Source organism: Anoplolepis gracilipes, chromosome 1 (assembly GCF_047496725.1).
Source record: "Anoplolepis gracilipes chromosome 1, ASM4749672v1, whole genome shotgun sequence".
NCBI lineage: Eukaryota > Metazoa > Arthropoda > Insecta > Hymenoptera > Formicidae > Anoplolepis > Anoplolepis gracilipes.
The window spans coordinates 3865055-3887764 of NC_132970.1; the positions used below are offsets into that span (position 1 = coordinate 3865055).

At 28.0% G+C, this 22710-nt stretch overlaps 3 protein-coding genes across 15 annotated transcripts; 2 read left to right on the forward strand and 1 right to left on the reverse strand.

Moving 5' to 3' along the window:
- Positions 1-2527: 2527 nt before the first annotated feature.
- LOC140673513 (uncharacterized) lies at positions 2528-7728 on the forward strand. Of its 4 annotated transcripts, none has more exons than XM_072906492.1 (10): positions 2528-2932; positions 3752-3937; positions 4010-4249; positions 4326-4565; positions 4687-4782; positions 4856-5130; positions 5308-5406; positions 5488-5761; positions 5856-6100; positions 6182-7728. In XM_072906492.1, the coding sequence occupies exons 2-10, from the start codon at positions 3797-3799 to the stop codon at positions 6339-6341; spliced, it is 1770 nt and encodes a 589-aa protein (XP_072762593.1). In that variant the 5' UTR covers positions 2528-2932; positions 3752-3796; the 3' UTR covers positions 6342-7728. The 4 variants fall into 4 exon arrangements, with proteins under 4 accessions (XP_072762593.1, XP_072762600.1, XP_072762603.1 ...); XM_072906499.1 differs by having other exon boundaries at positions 3760-3937; XM_072906502.1 differs by lacking the exon at positions 2528-2932 and adding an exon at positions 3335-3452.
- A 1719-nt stretch (positions 7729-9447) lies between these two features.
- On the reverse strand, positions 9448-13025 carry Pp2a-29b (Protein phosphatase PP2A regulatory subunit A). 2 transcript variants are annotated; one of them, XM_072906482.1, is made up of 10 exons: positions 12701-13025; positions 12163-12354; positions 11823-12042; positions 11550-11710; positions 11315-11470; positions 10907-11178; positions 10642-10836; positions 10294-10537; positions 9932-10175; positions 9448-9792 (listed from the first exon to the last, which is right to left on the reverse strand). In XM_072906482.1, the coding sequence occupies exons 1-10, from the start codon at positions 12782-12784 to the stop codon at positions 9788-9790; spliced, it is 1773 nt and encodes a 590-aa protein (XP_072762583.1). In that variant the 5' UTR covers positions 12785-13025; the 3' UTR covers positions 9448-9787. The 2 variants fall into 2 exon arrangements, with proteins under 2 accessions (XP_072762583.1, XP_072762588.1); XM_072906487.1 differs by having other exon boundaries at positions 9448-9797.
- Positions 13026-13973: 948 nt separating this feature from the next.
- On the forward strand, positions 13974-22634 carry LOC140669972 (ornithine decarboxylase 2-like). Of its 9 annotated transcripts, none has more exons than XM_072900286.1 (9): positions 13974-14106; positions 15198-15255; positions 17510-17760; positions 18313-18389; positions 19993-20165; positions 20285-20585; positions 20689-20928; positions 21031-21239; positions 21445-22634. In XM_072900286.1, exons 3-9 carry the CDS (start codon positions 17577-17579, stop codon positions 21542-21544), a joined length of 1284 nt encoding a protein of 427 aa, XP_072756387.1. In that variant the 5' UTR covers positions 13974-14106; positions 15198-15255; positions 17510-17576; the 3' UTR covers positions 21545-22634. The 9 variants fall into 9 exon arrangements, with proteins under 9 accessions (XP_072756387.1, XP_072756379.1, XP_072756361.1 ...); XM_072900278.1 differs by having other exon boundaries at positions 17522-17760; XM_072900260.1 differs by having other exon boundaries at positions 17541-17760.
- Positions 22635-22710: the final 76 nt, after the last annotated feature.

The window sequence follows — 22710 nt, forward strand, 5'->3', positions numbered from 1 at the left end:
CGATTCTTACCTTCAATCTCTCCATGATATTGTCGCCCAAATTTTCTTCTAAATGCAAAGTATCATCGAGACTAGCTTAATGTTCGTCGCAACTTTATGTCAGATTTTATCATATAATATACAGATAATTACGCTTACTCACTCTAACAATATCTCGCATCATTTACATACAAATTAGATAAAAAAAGAATATTTAAATATTAAGGCTGCAATACAAAGGCTATTACTCCAATTTAAATTAAATGATAAATATAAATATTATATATGTTGCATGCATAAGAGTGGAGTTCAAAATTTTTATCCAGTAGCAAGATATTGACAAGTATTACAAATAGTAATAAAAAGTTAATGAAATCATTAGAAATCATTAAAAGAATCTTCCATAAAAACATACATTTGTGTGTGTATATATATATATATATATATATATATGTATTATATTATATATACACAAGTCATAAATATTTTAAGATATAAATTTAAAATAAGAAATCAACTAAAACAAACTATGCCAACAATACTGTGTTAAAAAAACTTATGTATATACAATTCTATGTTAAATTTATTTATTATATATAGAGGTATGTATAACATATAATTTTGAAATAAACTATTTCTCCTTTTCTCACATTGTTTTAAGTTTTTGTCTATTGCTTATGATAATCTATGAATCTTCTTCTATTTAGGAGTATAAGATTGCATAAGACCAGCTTCGTTCATTATTTTTAATTGTTTCTCTGCATCATAGGTTCTGCAAAAACAATAATTTTAGAAATGAGTAACTGAAAAATCATGTAGATATATAACAGTTTTCATTGTATTAAAATGAAATTAGAAGAAATAACACAACAGTAATAATAATATAAAATTATAACATATACTTGTAAAAGTCGGCGTATCTCTGTTTCCTTTTATCAACAACAAGTACTTTGAACAACAGAGCCGAGCCGACACTGACTATCATCATTCCTATAAGGTTTTTTTTAATCTGCGATGTGTGGAGACCACGGAGCTGTGGTTTTGGCAGCGAAGCAGACATCTAAAATTCACAAAGATATTCATATAAAAAAATGTTGTTTTATTCAAATTCATTTATTTAAACAAATGTCACTAACATTAAGATTTCAAAGCTACAATAAAATTACGGATAGACGTTGAACATGTTATTATTAAATATAAATTTCACACAAAGGCACTTATTTATTTTATTATGGGTTTTTACGAAGTCACAAGAAGTAGTATAGTTTTCAATTTTCGAAGAGAGATAACATTTGGAATATTTTTGAAGCTTATAAAAGCGTTATAAAATACAGCTTACATTCGAATAATGTTATTTCTATATTTTATGTGTAACGCGGAATATATATTATATAATATATTTCATGATATACTTAGCGATTCACGTATTCCTATAGATATTTCGTATATAATAAACGGGTTTATTCTCTTGAGGAAATATAAATAGTAAATTAAAGAGATAATTAAGTTAAAAAAATATATCTTGCCTCGAATAATTTCGTTTATGTCTATTAAAGAGCTGAACACGGTTGAGTCTAAAGAATATTTCGACCAATTTTCACAATTAGACAGATATCGACCGTCGGCTACGATACTTGATAAAGTGACGTCAAACTATATTGGTATTATACTTCAGACCTGTTTCCAAAGCACAATAAACATCTGTTTGTTTTGCACTTCCTAGAACTTTCTGCATTTGAAATGAGACAAATGTGTAGTTGGAGAGAAAAAATGTGAGAAATCTGAATTTTGTTTAGAAAGAAGCAAAAACAAACGGATTTTATGCTGGATTCTTTATGTTTCTTTTTTTTATTTGAAGACGTGAGATGAAGCTTCAATCTTGGAACTACAATAGAGTCTACAATAGAGTCGTAAGTCGTAAAAAATTAACCAATCATATTCATTATTCTTCTCGAAACTCAATTGTGATTGGTTAATTTCTTACGGCTTAAGATTTACTACAGTTATTGTAGACCCTGTCTAAGAGGGTCGTAGGATAAAGGTGCTTTTTCATACTGACGCTCGACGCTCATTTTTGGCGTCAAAACAGATCACGTGATCAAAATTAACGAATTGGTATTTTTATTTTTGGTCGTGATGTCTTTTGACGCTGAAAATGAGCGTCGAGCGTCAGCATGAAAAGGCACCTTAAGAGGTCCGACTGTAGTTAACAAACACAGATCTATCATTGGTGAAAAAGTTGGACAAGTCAATTCATCGAAATCAGGCATTATGTTTACGTCATTGAAGGTGGTTTTATGGTCGGAATTAGATGGACTATTTTAAGTAAAGACTTTATATCATCGAAAAGATTTAAAGCTGGACGAAATGCATAGTATGAAGAAAGATTCTACTCGTTTTAATCCGATAAAATTGTTTGCGATTGATACGTGATTGATCTTTGATGCGCCACATCTCTGAAGAATTGAGATCGATGCGTTGCTTGATGTGACGTTTTGCGCAGAACAAGCAACAGTGACCAGTGACCAACACCAACAACCAACAGTGAACTGTGACAGCTGACTAATGTAACGCGAAACGCGACCCTTGTCCCCTTGTTCTCGCGTCATTCCGCACGCTTGTACTCACTTTGTACCTACGGCAAGGCCTGCACAACATATACGCACATAATATATTGATTGATATTAATGGGGAAGAAATCTATTTTCCTGATAGGAAGAATTAATATCTGCTCTTTCTCTCTGTCTTTAATTTAATAGCACGGATTCATATTTGAATCATTCTGCCAGATATATTTCTTTTTTTTATATAAATTTTTTATTTAAATCCTTTAAGATAATAATAATGCTTAGATTTTTTTCTTTTCTAAACGTGTATGTTTGGAGTGCTTATTAAGCACTCTTAATATGTGGGAACACAGGCGAGCTCGATTCTGGGATCTTTAATACAACAGGTATAACACTCTATTTCGGAACCACATTCTGCCCCTAATTTCTGCTATTAAAGTATACGTGAGATTTATCGTTCAGTGCAGCGTGCATTGTATTTTGTGTAAATTTTCCTTTGAGCAAAAAATATAATCTAAATTTATAATATATCTATAGAAATATGTGCGTGAATCGATATCATTGTTGTTTTATCAACGAACTTATCTCTCTTTCTTTCGGTTTCTTTTTATTTATATGAAAGATAAATGTGACAATAGTGAATAAGTGAATGTGAATAATATATGATGTATATATAATGATGCCAGAATACCCACGCTAGCAACAATATCTGCGCGCGCAATCGTACTAACTTAGTGGAGAGGGAAACATACACAAGCGCGGTAATACATCGTATGCCATATACGTGTGACACACACGCGATATGGCGATTGTTATGTTTCCCTCTCACTAAGATTAGTACGGTTGCGCGCGCAGATGCTGTTATTACTAGTGTGAGCATTCTGGATATGTAATCGTGTTATTAATGTAATTCTTTTGTCATAATAATTTAAATTATTTTGTGCGTAAATAATTTGTGTGAAAGAAAGTACAAATAATATTGAAAAAAAGTTTTTCAAGATTCATTTACTATAGATCTATAATATACTTTTTCATCTAAATTTTTATCAATTTTTATCTTTAAATAATTTCATGAATCTAGAAATGACATCACAAACTTTGTACATTCTTGTACATTCTTTACAAAATGAAGTTATTTATTTTTTAATATTATTTGTAATGTGTATTAAAAAGACAATTGAGAAAAGTGACATTTCAAAACATAGTTTTTCAGAGACTGTATCAGAGCAGTTGCTCTGTATCTAACGATCATGGAACAAGTGATTGCACTAAGTACGCAAAATCCATTGTCTATATTGGTTAAATTTGGTATGATGGCTTGGAATAATAGTTGTGGAATTGAAAATTGTTCTGGTCATGGAGAATGTCACAATGGAACTTGCTTATGTGAGGTAATAACTTTGTTTACTACATTAAATCGCTCCAAATTATATTAATTTCATTCAGTTATTATTCTGTTTTAGATTCAATTTGATGGCCCAGAATGCCATATTCCAAATCTAAGTTATTATGTTGCTTTTGCAACAATCTTTTTTTTATTAGCTTTTGTTTGCTTGATACAACTTGTCATGTGCATTGTTGCTGAATGGCAAAGAATGAAGGCACCGTCATTTTTGAGAGCATGCAGAGTTACTACTCAGAAAGTGTTATACTTTGTAGTTTTCCTTGCATCAATTATACGAGGCGCATATTTTACATCACCGGTATGTACAAATATTATACTTGGAAAAAAGTTATTTTCATATATATTTTAATATTGTATTTTTAATTTTTTTATAGACTGCTTTCAAAGAAGGCTGGTCCAGAAGTTTGCTGTCAGCGTATTATCCGCTACTTCTGAGTGGATCATCGTTGATTGTTTGTTTTTGGGCCGAGGTATTTCATCTCAGGGACATCAGATGGGACAAGCCTCAGTTTTTATCAAAATCTTTTCTGGCTTTTGTTGTCTTTAACATAATGACATATTCTCTTCTATTAGCGGAATTTATCACAGCTCAAACATATTCACAAGCAGATCAAGTAAGTAACGGAATGGAAAATATAGTTGAACAATTTATTATACTAACTTATTGATATGCACTCATGTATATTTGATCAAAACAAAATTATTTATAAAATTAAAAAAAATATATTTTTTTAGAGTTTCTATACACATGTATTCAATGGCTGTTATGCAGTACTGCTGTTCATTGTAGTGGTTTTATTCTTGATATACGGAGTGGAAGTATTTTTCAAGGTATGTTTCTTTATATCATATTTTATATTATTGTTCAGTTTTTCATTTTCAAGTTATGATACTTTTAATTTAGGTTCGTGGTGGATTCTTAAATGAATATCGAGTCGCTTCCATTGCAACAAATAAACGTACAACTGATGAAACAAAACTTTATGCTGAGGATCAAGTAACAGCAAAGTTATTCGATCCAGTTCCATCTACATCTGCAGCAGACCCGTTGCACATGCAACAAGTGAATACATCCCAATTACATCAATCAAGATTTGGATTACTTTCTCAAGCATTTATGTTGTTCATAATCGTCGGTTTTCTATTTAGTGAGACTCTCAGTGAATTTTGGAAAACAAAGTAAGAAAACAAAGGGAAAAATATATACATACATATATATATATATATATATATATATATATGTATATGTATATATATATATATATATATATATATTCTAAGTAATTCTATATATGTAACATAAGTTATATATATGCAATATTTGAAATTGTCTTACGTTCTTATTTATATCTTTAGAGTGCCATTGTACAGCAGAAATTGGCATGATGTTGTATTTCGCGTTATTGAAGTTGGTGTAGCACTGTGGTTTCCCTGTGTTTTATGGAACTGCATGAGGTATTATACTTTTATTATAAAAAATTTTTTTATATACATTTTATATAGTTATACATATCTACAATGTTATTGTTGTTTCAGTCCGGAACAATTGTGGATTCTAAATCCGAAGCGTATATTGAAAAGATTGGATTTGGATCAGGGGAAACACATAAAAGAAATTGAACTGCAAGAGAAGAGCACGTCTCAGGACACTGCATTTCTTTCTACAGATGCAACATCGATTAATAGCAAAGATTGTTGGATTTGTTATGACAGTGACAGGCAAGATGCTGGTCCATTAATACAACCATGCCATTGTAGGGGTGATGTAAGTGCTGTACATCATGATTGTCTGCGTCGTTGGCTTGTTGAGGTAAGATAGTTACAATGTCTTATTTTAAATGAAAGTTGTTTTTTGAGCGCAATGTATTTTGTAAATTGTAATTTTTATGTTTTCTCTTCTTTAGAGTTCTGTCAATGCTGATAGTCTCATTTGTAAAGTTTGCAATACAAAGTACAATGTCGAACATGCCAGTCGATTAGATTGGCAAAATAGTTTAACTCCACGCCATTGTCTACAAACTATTGCTATTGTTACCACAATGTGTGCATCTTCTGCTGCCGCGTGGGTAGTTATTCAACTTGTAGAAGGGCCCATCATCAGAATGCTCGCAGCCGGAACTGCATTATTGATTATGTACGTCTGCATAAGGTAGGAGTAAATGCTAGTCTTTTTTCTTAAGTTTTAACATTAACACTATTCAGTTTATGCAGTTAAAGTTATTCGTTCCAGATTCTTGAGCTTGAACACTGTTGTAGCATATCAACGAGCCAAAATCTCGTCGTTAAATATTGTTAACAGTGATAGTGAGAGTAGCGGGGCTGCACATGTTACAACAATTAGTCACACAATTTCTGTGGACTTGACAAAATCGGATATGGCTACAATATAATCTACACTTGCCATTGCGTTATGAAACATAGGTATGCTTCCTGCTTGAAATAAATTCAAGATAGGAAAATTGAATAATGTAGATGTGTATATTTGTTTTTATAAGCGTAAGCGTATATACGTATACATATAGTGACTATGATTTAGATAGTATGTTTTCAATCAGAATTTTTATATACTTTTTGTAAAATAACTTTGTTATTTTATAAAACGTAGATAAAATATTACGAAAAAAATGTATTATGCCTACAGTTTCACTGAAGGCCGAAACAGTTGCCAAACTTTCATATTTTACTTTGTCTCTTGATTTCTAAATGTATGGAATGCAAATACTAATTTTGAATGTGTATAGAGATTCTATATTTTACATTATATATATAATACATTGCAAATTACAAAATATTTGGGAGATTTCATAAGATGGACAAACATATGTTGTAACTTCAATTTAATTATTTTGGTAGTTATACATATATTATATATTTCACATTCATGAAAAAGTATTATTAGAATTTGTATATGTCAACTGTGTAACTGTTTCCAAAAATTGCTTTACTTAGCGTAGAATACATAGCAGTATTCATTATAAGCAACTGTAATATTTAAAGAGGCGATTTGAACATAGATATCAATAAGACATTATATTATTGGTGCAATATCTGAGTGTTTATAATTGTGTGAATTTATATTAATTAATTTACTAATTGTTAATACTTATTTAATAATTTACGTATAAGTATTTACGTATAAGAACAGACGAGTGTTATTGAAAGAACGAATTTATTTCAATAGAATGTTATACATATAATAGTATATATAATATCAGATATTGCATAAAATTTGAAAAGTAGATTTTTTCAAAAATAATCTTATGACAAAAATATCAGTAGGTAAAGTTGTAATGTTTTAGAGCATATATATCTGTTTAGTATATTATTCTTTTCTATGCAATGTTACAGGAAATTATAGAATCTTTTTTTCTTTCAATAAAATTGTATCTTCTTTACACATATGCCTAATTACAATTTATATTGAAACAAATAATGATCATAATCATTCAGTGTTTATCAAAATCATAAATAATGAAAAAACAATTGTAATGTAAGTCTTTGGTAACTTTACATAAAATAGTAGTAAGTATATGAAACATATATACGCTCTATAAAATTACAACTTTGTTTAATAATACGTTTTCAAATTAGCAACATTTTTGAAAATATTCACTTGTCACGCTTTCCACATTTCACTTCGTAGATTATGATATAAATTATAAATGTATAATAGGTTCTATTCTTCTGTTATATATAAATAACTACTTACCTTCTTTCTTCGCTTCATTGATAGAAAAAAGGTTAGTAAATTTAATTTTACAAATTATTTTTTGTTTTATCTTTTTTTGTTATTAAAAGACGTATTTTCAAATTAGATAACAATCTATGTAAACTCATAAGAAAAACAACGCTGTTATTATATATATATTTATATAGATTAAAAGATGTAATAGTATATTGAAACGTCCCTGTTGTATGACAATGATTAAGAACTATGATTAAAAAGTATAGATTATATATCTTACAGTTAATAATTTAGTTATATTAAAATTTGCATAATAATTATGAATATTATTTTATAGAGTGTTAAAATTAACATTGTTTCCATATTAAAGATTAATGTCTTTACAGACATAAAATAGTTGTAGATAATATACTCTACTAATATATAATTCATAATTATATATATAAGCTACTACATAAATCGATGAAAAGTTTTGAACATCTTGTTTATGCTTATTATTTCTTCTATAACTTTTTGTATAAAAATAATAACGTATTTATTATATATATTATGTATTATTTTATGTAATTTTAAAGTTATTGATACAGTAATTATTTTAAAGACAATTGAACATTTAATACAGAGTATTAAAAAATTAGACCGACAAACTTTGAAGGGAAATAGATGACGTTAAAACAAATACTTTTTATTAATATTATTTTTCTCTACGACGTTTTGTTTTAATATTATATGATAAAATAGAAGATGTGTAACTTTAACAAATTAACAAAAAATAAATAATGTAAGTGGAAAAATTCAAATCAAGGTTAAAATAATAATTTAATTTTTCCACTTACATTATTTGTTTTTTGTTAATTTGTTAAAATCATAAGTTTCCTATTTTATCATGTAGTGTTAAAACAAAATTTTGTAGAGCAAAATAATATTAATAAAGAGCGTTTATTTTAACATCATCTATTTCCTTTCAAAGTTTGGCAGTCTAATTTTTTAACACCCAGTATAATAACAATCAAAGATCTATATATTAAGTATAAACTTTAATAGAAAAAAAAATTCAGCTCATTTTTTTCTGGTTTCATAATTATATTCTCTATAAAATAGTATTTTAAAAAGTTCAAGAAATGTAGTACACATACCATATATATATAATACAGTTTATATAAGTATATCCTTATGTCATAAAAATATGAAATTGTGCAACAATAATCTGCTCATCTATTGCAATAAGTAAACAAATAAAGTTCATTACTCATTATTCTTATTATTTTATTAGATAACAGTACATGTAAATTATGCTAAAAGTTATATATTGATTGTGTCTTATTGTTTAAAATTATATTTGATATTGTTACACTACACTTGTGCATACAAATCAAGAGAATTATAACTATTAGATAACATATTATTTGGACATTTTACTTGGAAAAAGTAAAATTTTTTTTTGACTATGTAAATCTAAAACGGATTAATTTTATGTTTATTATTATATGGATAAAACTTGGAAATGGTTATATTTATAATAAATGTCATCTTCATAATACCGGTGTATCTTACATTATTTATAATTATCAAATTTAATAACTATATATCAAAAACTTATTAAACATAATAATAGTAATAAGCTGTGATAAATCGTATATAATGTAAGATATCTATATTAATGGTTATGTAATAAAATAAATTGTAAAAATCTCATTTTCCCTTTCTCTTGTTTCTTCTTAATATAATAAATATTTGGAAAATTAAAATATTGATTATTAAAATGTTTTTCTAAGATTAGCAAAAGCAGAAGAGCAGTTTGTAATTAGGTATTTTATTGTAGGAATGATTCGGAGATGTTTTTTATTGTATTATATTATTTTTTAAAACACTCAAGTATGTATGAGAAATACATGTTACAAATTAAATTGAATATTGTACTCATTAATATAATAATAGGTATTACAACATAACTTAAGAAATATAGTTTATATGATCTATTTAATATAATCTACTAATTAGAATTTGCCTTTGTATCGCGTCAAAGTCTGCTCCGTGACTGTGCAATAATACCTATTACCATGCATAGTGAAGTATTGTGGGATGTTACTTTTATCTCAAATTTTTAAGTTGAATATGTTGTGGATAGATGATAAATGCATTCTATGTTGTTCAACCTACGCTGAAACATTATCATAATTAAAACTAAGTATAATAAAAAAATAAATAATTCATAAGAATAAATATACAGTATGTATATGCTTAGACATTAATTATTCATTTATTAAATCTTAACAAGATATAGCGATATATTACCTGCAATGCCAGCAATTGCTTCTGAAGCGAAATATTTCACATCCACGTCGCTATCAGTGTTCAGTTTATCGAGAATAGGTTTTACTTGAGTCTGAACTGCTGAAGGTTCGAGAAAAGGTCCAATTCGTTGGAAAGTCTTAGCAACATTAAATCTTACATTTGCAACATTATCAGTGGCCATTGTCAATACTGTTGGAAGCATTACCTTTGTTGTTATCTCTGGCCCACACACTTCAGCTAGAACCTATTATAATAATAAATTATAAAACTATAAAATTTGCATAAATTGATAATTTTTTTTAAATACGTGTTACTAGCATAATCCCTATTTCAAAGTCATGTAGCATAATAGTGTAGCTTACATTAATACAGAACAAACATGTCATTCTGTGAAGATAGTTCTGATCCCTAGACATAGCCAAGACTTTGGGTATCACTGTATTCTGTGCCCATTCGGGACCAAACTTTTCTACCAGTTTTTTCAGATTTAAAGTAGCAGCTTCCCGAATTGCATAAACATGATCCACTAACCAAGTCATACACAGAGAATTTAATTTCTCATCAAAAAATTCTACTCCAAGCTGTCCAGCTAACAATGGCATGTACCTAAAATGTCAAATCAGTAGTACAAAAATTTTATTGCAAGTATCTTATTCTTTTTTTTTAAATTTCAATTATATAAATTAGATAAATTAATATAATATAATTACTCAATAATAGCTAGTCGCACACGCCATTTAGAATCTTCAGCTAATTCCACAATGGCAGGTAGGAGAGATTGTGAAAGTTGTTGTATGCCAATAACTTCGTTAACGCATTCTAGGTTGCTAATAATATTGAGTCGCACCTCTGGACATTCATCTCTAAGCTGGGATAAGAATAGAGGTAACAGATGTTCGATTGTGCTGCAAAAATATTAAATGTGATTATCAATCAATTATTATATTCCATCATCAAAATGTGATTGATTTTTACTTGTGCTTTCCAAGTATAGGACTCAATCCCATGATCACGCTTGCTAAAGCTGACTTTACATGTTGGTTTGGATCTGCCACTAATTCTTTAACTATGGGTAATATATTTGTCATTATTATAGACTCCTGATTGAATTGATCAAGATTTTGGCAGAAATCGCGAACTTTATCAGCAGCTGCTGCCCGCACTTCTGCTTCAATATCCTTTAATAATACTTGAAATGCTGGTACAAGATCTGTTTTTGTTATTTCTGGACCAACAGCCTTTTGAAGCTATAAAAAAATATTCATAGATAATATATATATATATTCATAAATAGAAAAAGAGTAAAATATTATTTTGTAAAAATACAGTATTTTTCTCAAAAAATTTTTTACTTATATTTAAATTTTAAACAGTAATACATACATCTGTAAATTTGTCTGCCACCATATAACGAACACGCCATGATTGATCACTAGCACACTGCCGAAGTGTAGGCATAACCAATTGTTCAACATCCTCTTGTTGTAACAAGGCTGCAATACTAACACAAGCTTCGACAGCCAAAAGACGAACTGAATCCTGTAAAATTATTAGTGCATGTGAGAATAATCTACAATGAAAAGAGAGAATTGTGAAACTTCAGTTTTAACGAACTTACTTGTTCATCCTGAGCAAGGATAACAAACATAGGAATTAAATCTGATTTAAGATATTCAATTTCCACTACTTTTGCAAATTCACCTAATTTAGAGGCTGCTGAGCGTCGTGCCATAGGTGTATCATCCTGGCACAAGCTGCGAAAGTGATTTCGCAATTCCGCTGTAATATTCAAGATTTAAAAATTTTTTTTATATTTTTTTCAGATTTATTCTGTATTAAAAATTTATTCAGCGTAAAATTTATAAAGGAAATAAAATTATTGTACAATTACCTTTGATGGCTGGACTCACTCTTGGATAGCAAACACTGAACAATCCACATGCTGACGTTCTTGACGTAAACCAGTCTCCTGAAGCTAAGCGCTGTACCAAAGGAACAAAATGCTCTTCCAAATCTGCAGGACTATGTTGACTTGCAATATTTCTTAAAGATTCCACCGCTTTATCACGAACCACAGTTTCTTCGACAGTAGCCAGAGATTCTAACGGTGGCTAAATTAGAAATTTATGATTTATATTTTTTTTTGATAGAATAGAAAAATTATTAAAATATATCCGACATTCAGCAGAACTTGTGTTAAATATTATTCAAAATAAATCCATTGTTATTACCAATAAACAATGCACATATTCTGGCCCACCAACGAGAGGAGTAAATGTGCCGAGTTGCTCAGCCAATGCAAGAAGGACTTCATCCTCATCGTAAATAGTCTCCGTTAAAAATGGTATTAACTCACTCCGTGTACGTTCGATACCCAATGCAAGTGCAATTGTTGATAGTTTCTTGATAGAATTAAGACGTAGCTGTAATAGAAAGAATAATATACTAGTTATATATATCGATGCATGTAGAAATAGAGCAATTTTCATACTTTAAATGTCCAAATCCAAAAAGTAGTTAAAAATTTAATCAGACTTCTTTCTTATAAACAATTGCACGAACGTGTTCTCAATTCTATTTACTATTATACGTATTATCTTTGACATATATCGCTCACCAACTCGACGAAGGATGTTATTAGTTTTTTTTTCGAAAATTGCCGCTACGTCGGCAACGCTTTATTTAGCGATTGAATAAGAAAACGAACACTTCGGAAGACGAAGAAATAAAAAAAACTCGCTCTTCATAATCGTCGTAAGCAACAATTACCTGGACATCCTCGTTTTTTAGCTCGTCGATCAAAACCGCAATCGGATAAAGACTGTCGTCCGTGGTAGAGTCACTCGCTGCCATTTTGCTGCCGGACAAACTGGCAATTTGATGCGCCGCACGTTTGTAAGACTTTCTCGTGTCGCGTTGATGCGTCAACAACGATGCTTACGTTTGCAGAGCTCGACCTGGATACCGTTTTCAGAATGGCACGTATAATTACAGCATAATTGTAAGGGACGTTTAGCAACGCAAATATTCGCTCAAAATATATATCTCACAACTCCACGCGACTCCATGAATCATTGACACACACTGACAATAATGATGACCCAATTCGCTAGCAGATGGCGACATCTTACGTTCATGAAAGCACGATCTGTCTGTATTGCTACACAATTGTGTGTGTGTAATTTTCTTTCGAATAAAAATCTTTATATATATAGTATTTTTGTCTATAAATCAATTAATGGTACACTGATTGTTCAGTTTTATATTTAAATTACTTACATGGAGAAAAATGTAATTCCTTTTTATATATGTACGTAAAAAATATAATTTTTATATATTACAAAAGTAATATTATAGAGAGATATCACTAAATTCGAATGCGTGTATTATCGTGTCAAATATCTATTATTATGTTAATGTAATTATATTAATGTTACACTGATTGTTCAGTTTTATATTTAAATTATTTAAATGGAGAGAAATGTAATCCCTCTTTTTATATGTAAAAAATACAATTTTTACATTACAGAAGTAATTACAGAGAGATGTCACTAAAAATTCGAATGCGTGTATCGTGTCAAATATCTATTTTTACATGATGAATTTTTTAAGAGAAAATATTATATCTTTGATATCTCGCAAATTACATCTATTCTCCATAATTACTTTAAATAATTTTGAATTCTTGTGCCAAAATTATTCAAGACTGCTCGGCGGTTTTCGGTAGATTTCGCGTGATCTTGCGTACATCTAAGCGCTAACAGCATCGTTCTATCTTTGTTCAATTTTTAATGAGTAACAAAGATAGAATGACACTATTAACGTTAATAGTGTCTCCTCGAACGCGTCCCTAGAAGCACAGCTGTTCATTGAGCGATTATTCATGATTGGTGTAGAGCCTATCACAAAATGCTAGGCAATAGGGAATAAGAACGGGTAAGAAAGAGGGAGAAAGATCATCTATTTTTTTCTTGCCTGTATTATTTCCTGTTCTTATTGCGTATTACTTGGCATTGTGTAATAAGCTTAACTTTTAGAATATAAGATAAGAATATATGTTAATCACGAACAGTTGCTCACTATAAGCGCTCACTCTTCATCTGAGATTCTGGATACATTCGTTGACTTGATTGATTGATATTAATTTCAAGCAGGCTTTGGTAATATTTGCACAAGTAAGCCGACAAAGAGATAATCGAGCATTTTTTAAAATAAATTGTGAGAATATTTAATAATTTTATGGCACATTAAGATGAGAATTTCAAGAATAAAAAATTAAGCAACTTTGTCAGATTAAATAATCGATCATCATGAATACTTTCAGCCTTTTAAGTTATTTATACATTTACGTGTCGAGTTTATACTTAAACATGTAATTATAATCGAATTTATACTGTGTCTAGTGTCATTCAAAAGTTTGTTTAAAAAATTTGTTTAGGAATTAATCGTAGAATATCTAGTCAGAGTATTAAGTCAACAATACGGCGAATTGTCATATTAGTTAAAAAAAAATATCACCTTGAACATGATTATGGTGTATATACAAATGTGATTAGTAAATATCAACCCGCGCAATTAAATCGATTAAATATATTGTCGTGACGGCTGTTTGTCAAAGAAAATATTTCGCGCGCTTTATTTACTTGAATAGATATCAACGCGATGGGAATTAATATAAATCATTGTCTTATGATGATTTACACACATATATTGTAAATAAATGAATATATATTTACAATAATTGTCATGCATTAAAATGATATTTTAATAACTTTCGATTGTGTAGCGTATATTATAAATATGACGTTTGTGTAATCATTAATTTGTTAAAATCTTTGTTATATGGGCGTATACAAAATTCTTTAGAGAGACATCGCGAGAGTGATTATACCGAGGATGCGTATGGGGAGATGATATATTAGCGTGCTCTGTTTTTATTTAACTTTCAGTTTGTTAATTAATTATAAAGAGAAAAAATTAAAATTTATATTTAAATCAATTTTGTAATTTTAATCATAAAGGTTTATAGTTGAGACTGTTAGGAAAAAACTATGATCATCATACCTAGATTTACTCTAATTGTTATTGTTAGTAAATGCCAGGTGAATAATTTATTATTTATTATTTATTATTTATTATTATTTGTAAAAATCTAATAAAAGGAAAATTTTGTTAAATGCACACAATAATTATTTTTTGAGATATAAAATATACTTTAGACATTTGCTTTAATTTAGATTAAATAGATATATTGTGTATTTAACAGATCAACTGTGTACTACGTTGTGTACTACGCTGTGGAACTTCGTTGCTACGTCACATCGGTGAGTATAAATTGGTTTTTTTTTTTTATTTTAATTGTGAGATAATGGATTTAGAAAAATTATTGAATATATGTATATAAAATGTATCTATAATCTATAAGATTACAAATATTAGAATTGAACTAAATAATTTAAAATAATTTTCTGACGATTAGTAATATATATAAATTTACACTTAAATTTGCAATGATAATAAATACAATAATAAAATCTTCTTAATTATTTGTTTCTATAAATTACTTACTAGTAAAAGCCATTATTTATTTGAAAATCATATTAAAAATAATGAAAATTATATTTAAAAGTTATATGACACACACACACGCGCGGGCGCACGCGCACGCACGCTCGCACGCACGCATGCATGCACATATACAGTTTAAATTAAGAATATAGAAATATTATTGTTGTGTGTGTGCGCGTATATATATTACAAATTTATTGTGACTTAAATTATTTAATCCAGGAAAATATATTCTGTTTGTCAAAACAAATATATACACATAAAATTATTCAACTTAAGTATGAAGTTATGATCAATAATAAAATAATATTTGATAAAAAAAAATTGTTTTTATGTATACACAAAAGTTTGAAGAAATAAAAATATTATTATATTAGACTTTCTATCAATTACTCGGCAAGATTTTTAGAAAATATAACAAGAGAGAAAACACTCTGAAGATATAATTATATAATATATCAATATATTAACGTTACTTTTTGATAAATTTTTTCAAGCATACATAATAATTATTTTAAAATACATTAAAATTAAGATCTTAATAACAAAATTAAGAATTAAATGTAATCTTAATTTTACTTAATTTAGAAATAAGAAATCTTTCGTGAAATTAATTATAATCACTAAATATATATAACATTAGTTAATATATTGCTTTAAATTAAATAAATAATAAATTACTGAGAAAATACGGCTCTTTAATGTTTATAAAAAATAAAATACATAGAACAAATTTAGTATAAACTTCACATACTGTTGATGTAATAATCACGATAACATTTGAACTTTTCGCATCAATGTTATTAATTATAAATGCAGACATCACGAGCTATCTATTTATTTATCTATATATATACATATAGGGTGTACGGTAATTCGTAAAAAATCTTTCGTGTACAGATAGAGCGGATTAAACTGACAAGTAACATTACCCAAATGTAAATCGCCGATTTTGATAATTTTTGAATATGTTATAGTAGACGTAAAAATAAGACATACGTATTTTTTTTTATCGGCGAAGAAACATATTTAGGGAGTGAAACACCCCTTTGAATTTAGGAGAGTCTGGGGTCGATTTAATTGTTTTGTATATGTATAAGGATTTAGTATTTTTGGCCCGAACCAAATAAAATAGTTGCATCACCAAGAGATATGAAAAATGAAAAATTTTCGACTCGATTCGATCATTTTTAAGGAGTAAACCACCCCTGTATTTAAAACGAAAATTTAAAAAATGCCCGGAAAATTGCAAATTTTATCCAAAAATTTTGAAAAAAATATATGTTACACTCACATCCAAAACAAAATTGATCTGTTTGGGGATTTTTTTAGAAAATCAGTTTTAAAGGGTAACTACCCTTTCATCGAATTTCTTACGTAACATTTAAATTTATCCCGAAGTAATAGTAAACAGTTTCATTTATCGTGTGTGTAATTATGAGAAGGGGTAATTAAGATGAAAGTAAAAGTTTTTTTCAAAATTATTTTTTCAGAGATTTAAAGATTCAGATAATTTTTTAAAATAAAACTATCTTGATTTTTTATAAATGGATTTCTATTTTTATAAATCGATTCCTTACAATATTCCGCGTAAAAAGATATAAAAATATGATAGCCAAAAATAATAGTTTACGAGATATTTTATACTTTAATTTGATGTATACTATGATAATTTCATGTATACTATGAAATATCTCGTAAAATATATGTACAAAAAATATTTTGTAGTAAAACCGCTTTCTATGTTTTTGCACACGCAGTCGTATAATTTTTCTCAATATTGTTTATCTGGTCAATAATAATAACAAATCAGAACAGTGTGTGTGTGGGTAAATCTCTTTTATAATTATCATCATAAAAATAATTTATTGCTCATAAAAATGATAATTTTATCAACAAAATTTTGTAATGATTTTAATCTTATCACCAAGCAAACATAAAACAGACTGCAATCGTATTATGTAGCAACGTTTATTATAATATCATGGACTGCTTATAAATTAAAGATAGTTTTTCTTTCAGACAATTATATTTCTTTCAGAGATTTTGTTACGCTTGGATCAATACTATTTTAAACATGTCTTCTAACAATTTCAATGAAATTAAAGTTTTTGACGACGAGGTTGACAATATGGATATCATCAAAACTATAATTAATATGGAAAATCAAGAAAATGGTTTCTATATTGTAGATATAGGTGATGTTATTAAAAAACATCGTGAATGGATTACCAAAATTCCAAGAGTTGTCCCACACTATGGTATGTTTATCGTATATGTTATACATTATATTTTTCTTTAGATGAGGGTTTTTATCGACTTGAATTTCGAACAAAATTTTTAGACGTATCTTAAGTCAATGCGAATATATAACAAATTTTATCGAGCCAAATTTTTCTACAAAGCATTTTCGCGCGAGTGAAACATTAAAATTAGTTGCCATAACATAAATTTATACACATTACAATAAAAAGAAAAAGAGAGAAAGAGAGAAAAAGAAAATACAATGCTGAGTAATTCTATTGTTTCAAGAAGGACGGAACAATTATTTAATTTTATTAGTTATTTTATCTTTATTAATGATTTAATTTTAACTATTATATAATAAGATAGGTACTGCAAATCAAATCATTGAAACGTTTTCGACAACATAAACATGCAATTATTTGAAATTCGATTCGCGGTTTGGCTTGATATTGTATGCATATTTGATTCGATAAACTGGCACGATAAATTAAATAAATTTTTGAATTTTTCTTTTATTATTTAAATTTATACTGAAAAAAATGAATGTTTCTCCTAATTAATTTCAGCAATTAAATGTAATCCTGATCCGACAGTAATAAAAGTATTAGCAGCTTTAAATGCTGGTTTTGATTGTGCGTCCGAGGTAAATTATTACGACTTTTACTGCAATCTTTTTTTTCTTTATTATATTAAATTTTTAAAAATCTTAAAAATTTAAAACGTTAAAGAGCTGTAGAGAGCAAGGACACAAATCAAAATAGAACAGCAATTGAGTAAAAACAAATATAATATAATTCAATATACTTGGATATAAATATGAAGACAATGTGATATAGAAATCTATGTAAAAATTTCAACATTAAGATTAACGAACGTTTCGGGCTCTTGTTTTGAGCCTTTTTCAGCGCAAATATAAAAGTCGTAGATATAAATACAAAAAAAATTTTTTACAAAACATGAACAGGCCTCGACGGAACGTAATTTTTAATTTTCAAAAACACACTATAAGTATACGGTTGCGGATGCGTATAATCCTTCATGGTTAGTAGGCCAAGAAGAATTGCTAAATATGTTTTTTAATAGAATAGTGACTTGATTGCAATACCGGTTGAATCCTGGAATGATATGGATGATTATTTATGTATTTATAATATATTTTTTGTGTTATCGTAAACCAAGTCACCAAACTATACAATTAATTAACATTTTACTTACAATGTCAGATTTATCGGTAAAAAATAATTTGATGATGAACAGTAGCGCAGTTTTTGTGTCGAGCGGTTACTGTCAAAAAATTATTGAGTTAGTCAGTTTATATATACAGATCAATGATCTTTCAATTTTTGGAAACTTATTTATTAAGTCGTAATATAATATCGATAAATTTTCTGTGTTTGTCTGTAAATTTAAGCCATTCTTTTGTCTCTTTATAAATAACATTTTAGAAATTTATCTTTTATTGTAGAAGGGAACTTCATCTAATATTTCGACATCATTCCAACAAAATTCATGATTATGTGAAAGTCTATGATTAGTAATAACAGAATAATTATTAATGCTTCTATTGATCTGTGATTTGTGTTCAGATGTTCTTGTCTTTAGCATTCTTGAAGTTTGTCCGACATATGAAGCATCACAATCAGAACAATTAATTTTATAAACCACGTTTTATAAAAATATTACAATACGGTTTTGTTTTATTTTATATGTATTTAAAATTTTTTTTGTTCGTACGTTACATTTGCTGATTTATCTAGAACTTTTATTACTATAATTTATTTTTTGTTATATATATGTTGGGATGACTTACTTTGCTTGTTTTATTTTGCTGGTTATTTGCGAACATAATCATCACCTTTTGTACCTTTTATAACACTGAAGAGGATCTCGAAGCAGGGATCAAAACGTTTGTTATGTTAAAAAAAATTTCATAATTATTTTCACGTTACGTTAATAATACATGCTATATGCACATGCACTTAAATTTGCGGTTTGATTATATTTGGCCTCATTCTTCTTTATTTTATTATCATTGAGCTTTGTGTCTTTGCAATTTATATTCTTTGTTGTATTTTAAATTGTTAGATGAATTATTATTTTTTAAATCAAATATTTTTCTTTAAATAATAAAATTTATGTTATTTTTTATTTTGTTATTTATATGATATTTATATAATATAATATTTTGCGAATTATAAGGAACAAAGGCAAACTTAATTTTAACATTACGTAATATATAATAACAGCAAGAAATCAAGCAAGTAATGCAGTATGGTGTGCAAGCTAGTCGTATCATATTCGCTCATCCGTGCAAATGTCCGTCTCATATCAAATACGCTAAGAAAATGGACATTAGCCAAATGACGGTCGACAGCGAATTAGAACTTTTGAAGATTAAAGATCTTTATCCCGAGGCCAAGTCAGTATGTCAAAGATTACTGCGATATTATTCATCATACTAGCTAATACGATAATGTTGTTCGCATGTTCCGTTGATGCTTCTATATGATACAGTATTTTTTGGCAATAATTTTACAGAATAGTTATACGTATACAATGCAACGCGGAAAACTCAGCAATCAATCTCGGATTGAAATTCGGTTGCGAATCAGAAGAGGAAACTGTGCGATTGATACGCCTCACGATAGATCTTGGTCTGACTTTATACGGGTTCAGTTTTCACGTCGGTAGTCCATGTGGAGAATTAAATGCATTTAGTAGAGGTATCAGGATGTGCAAACAATTAATTACGATTGCTAAGACCATGGGTTGCAAAGATGTACAATTGATTGATATCGGTGGCGGTTTCCATGGTGAAAAAGGAACAGAGATTGACAAAGTATGTTCTTTTTGTATAATTTTTATGCGTTTTTGGTTCCTTTCACGTCACACACAATTTAGATAGTAAAAATGTTTTTGATCAATCTTTCAAAACTTTTTAGCTCGCCAATCTGATTAATGATGCAATCCAGGATCTTGACTCTAGCATAAGAATTATTAGCGAGCCTGGACAATACTATGTTACTTCGGCGTTCACTTTAGTCACGTACTTACATTCTAAAAAACTCTCTCGTAAAAACGGTAAAATTACGAGAATGTATTATGTTAATGTTGGTGTGTATAATACGTTCATCGAAGAATTATTGGGTTTAAAAACCAGAATTCCGAAAATCCTCTTCGAAGTAATTAAATTTTTTTCTAGTTGTGTTATTTATTATATTTACATTGTATTTTTTATACGTGAATGTGTAAAATAATGCAATTAATTTATTACCACAATTTAGCCGGCCAGTAACAAAAAATTTCTTTCGACTTTATGGGGACCTACTTGCGATTCATACGATGTAATTGTTCAAGATATTCTATTGCCAGAACTTCACCTAGGTGATTGGTTAATATGGGAAGATATGGGTTCCTATTCTCTATCTTTAAGCACAATGTTTAATGGATTTCCAATCCCAACTGTTATACCGATTATTAGGAAAAATCAATGGTAGCATCAATTGAACAATGTTCTTCAAATACGTGATCTTATGGATATTATTTGACATTTAGTATGAATACATAGTATAAAGATTATATTTGCAATGAAATATTTCTAAGTCAATCTAATTGTAAAATTTCTCGTATTAGTATAGTCATGCATTTCAGTCTCTAATTTCATTTCATGATGTTTAATAAAATAGTTAAATTTTCAGGAATAATTTAACGACGGAGATCAAATTGATGCAAAAATCTATGGAATTCATAGAATGCTCTAAGTCAATGAAAAGACAGGATTACATTGAAAAATATTGACAGTAATATTATGAATTAGTGAGTAAAAGAAAATTAGAATAGAATAATGAAATTTTGTTGATTATTGATTAAGTTAAATGTTTTAAAACATTTTACATATATGTATATATATAGTTATCTCTCACTTTTTTCAATATTATATAAATATATTTTAGAAATATATTATAAATATACACATATTAATAATCATAAATGCTGCGATTTTTAGTTGTAATAAATAATATAAATTATTAATGCGTAGATATGCACAATGAATCTTTTAATATAACTATAGAACACTTTAAGCGCGCGCTATTTAATTTTATAAATTACGGTTGGTTTTAAGAAAGCATCCTTTTTTCTTTTTCTTTCTTTCTTTCTCTTTCTCTTTCTTTATTTAATATTATATCATGCCTTTTTTGGAAGAGAGATAATGTTGTTTCTTATTTATTTCAAGATTTAAATAACTTTCCATAAAAAATAATTTGAAATATTTAGAAGTAAAAAAAAGCATTTTATTAAAATAAAAAAGAAAATATTATTTATTATTACTTCTGTATTGTTACAAATTATTAATTATTATAATCTGCTTAATTTATTTTGCTATAATTATGTAACTTTAATAAAATTAGATTGTTTTAAAGAAAATTGATGATATCATTTATCTCTTTAATCATTATTTATCTTTATCGGTCCTGATTTAATCGATCATATGTAATTCATTTACGCAATAAGATTGTCGATATTTAAAAAAGATAATGTAAAACAAGAGGGACTTTTTATCTTCAAGTACAGGAAACAAGTATATCTTATTTATATAATGCACGTGCAAATAGGTAATATTGTATTAAACGTGTATGATTTCTCTTTCGCAAATTTTAGGTTTATGATAACTAAAAAATAATTTGCTATACATTTGTATGGTATCATGAACATCTTAATTTATAACTTAATAAGAATTACAAAAATTGTCAAAGCTAATAATACGTTTTTTAAATCCTTTAAAATGATATGTTACCCTAATGTTCCGTCTGAGAAAAGCATTTTGAAATAACTTTTATCTAAAGACGAATAATGTAAACAGAAATAAAATAAATAAATTGCCACATAATATTTTTATATTTTGCTCTTTAATGTTAATTTCACCTTAATAAAATATCACATATCGTTTTATATGCTTTCGAATT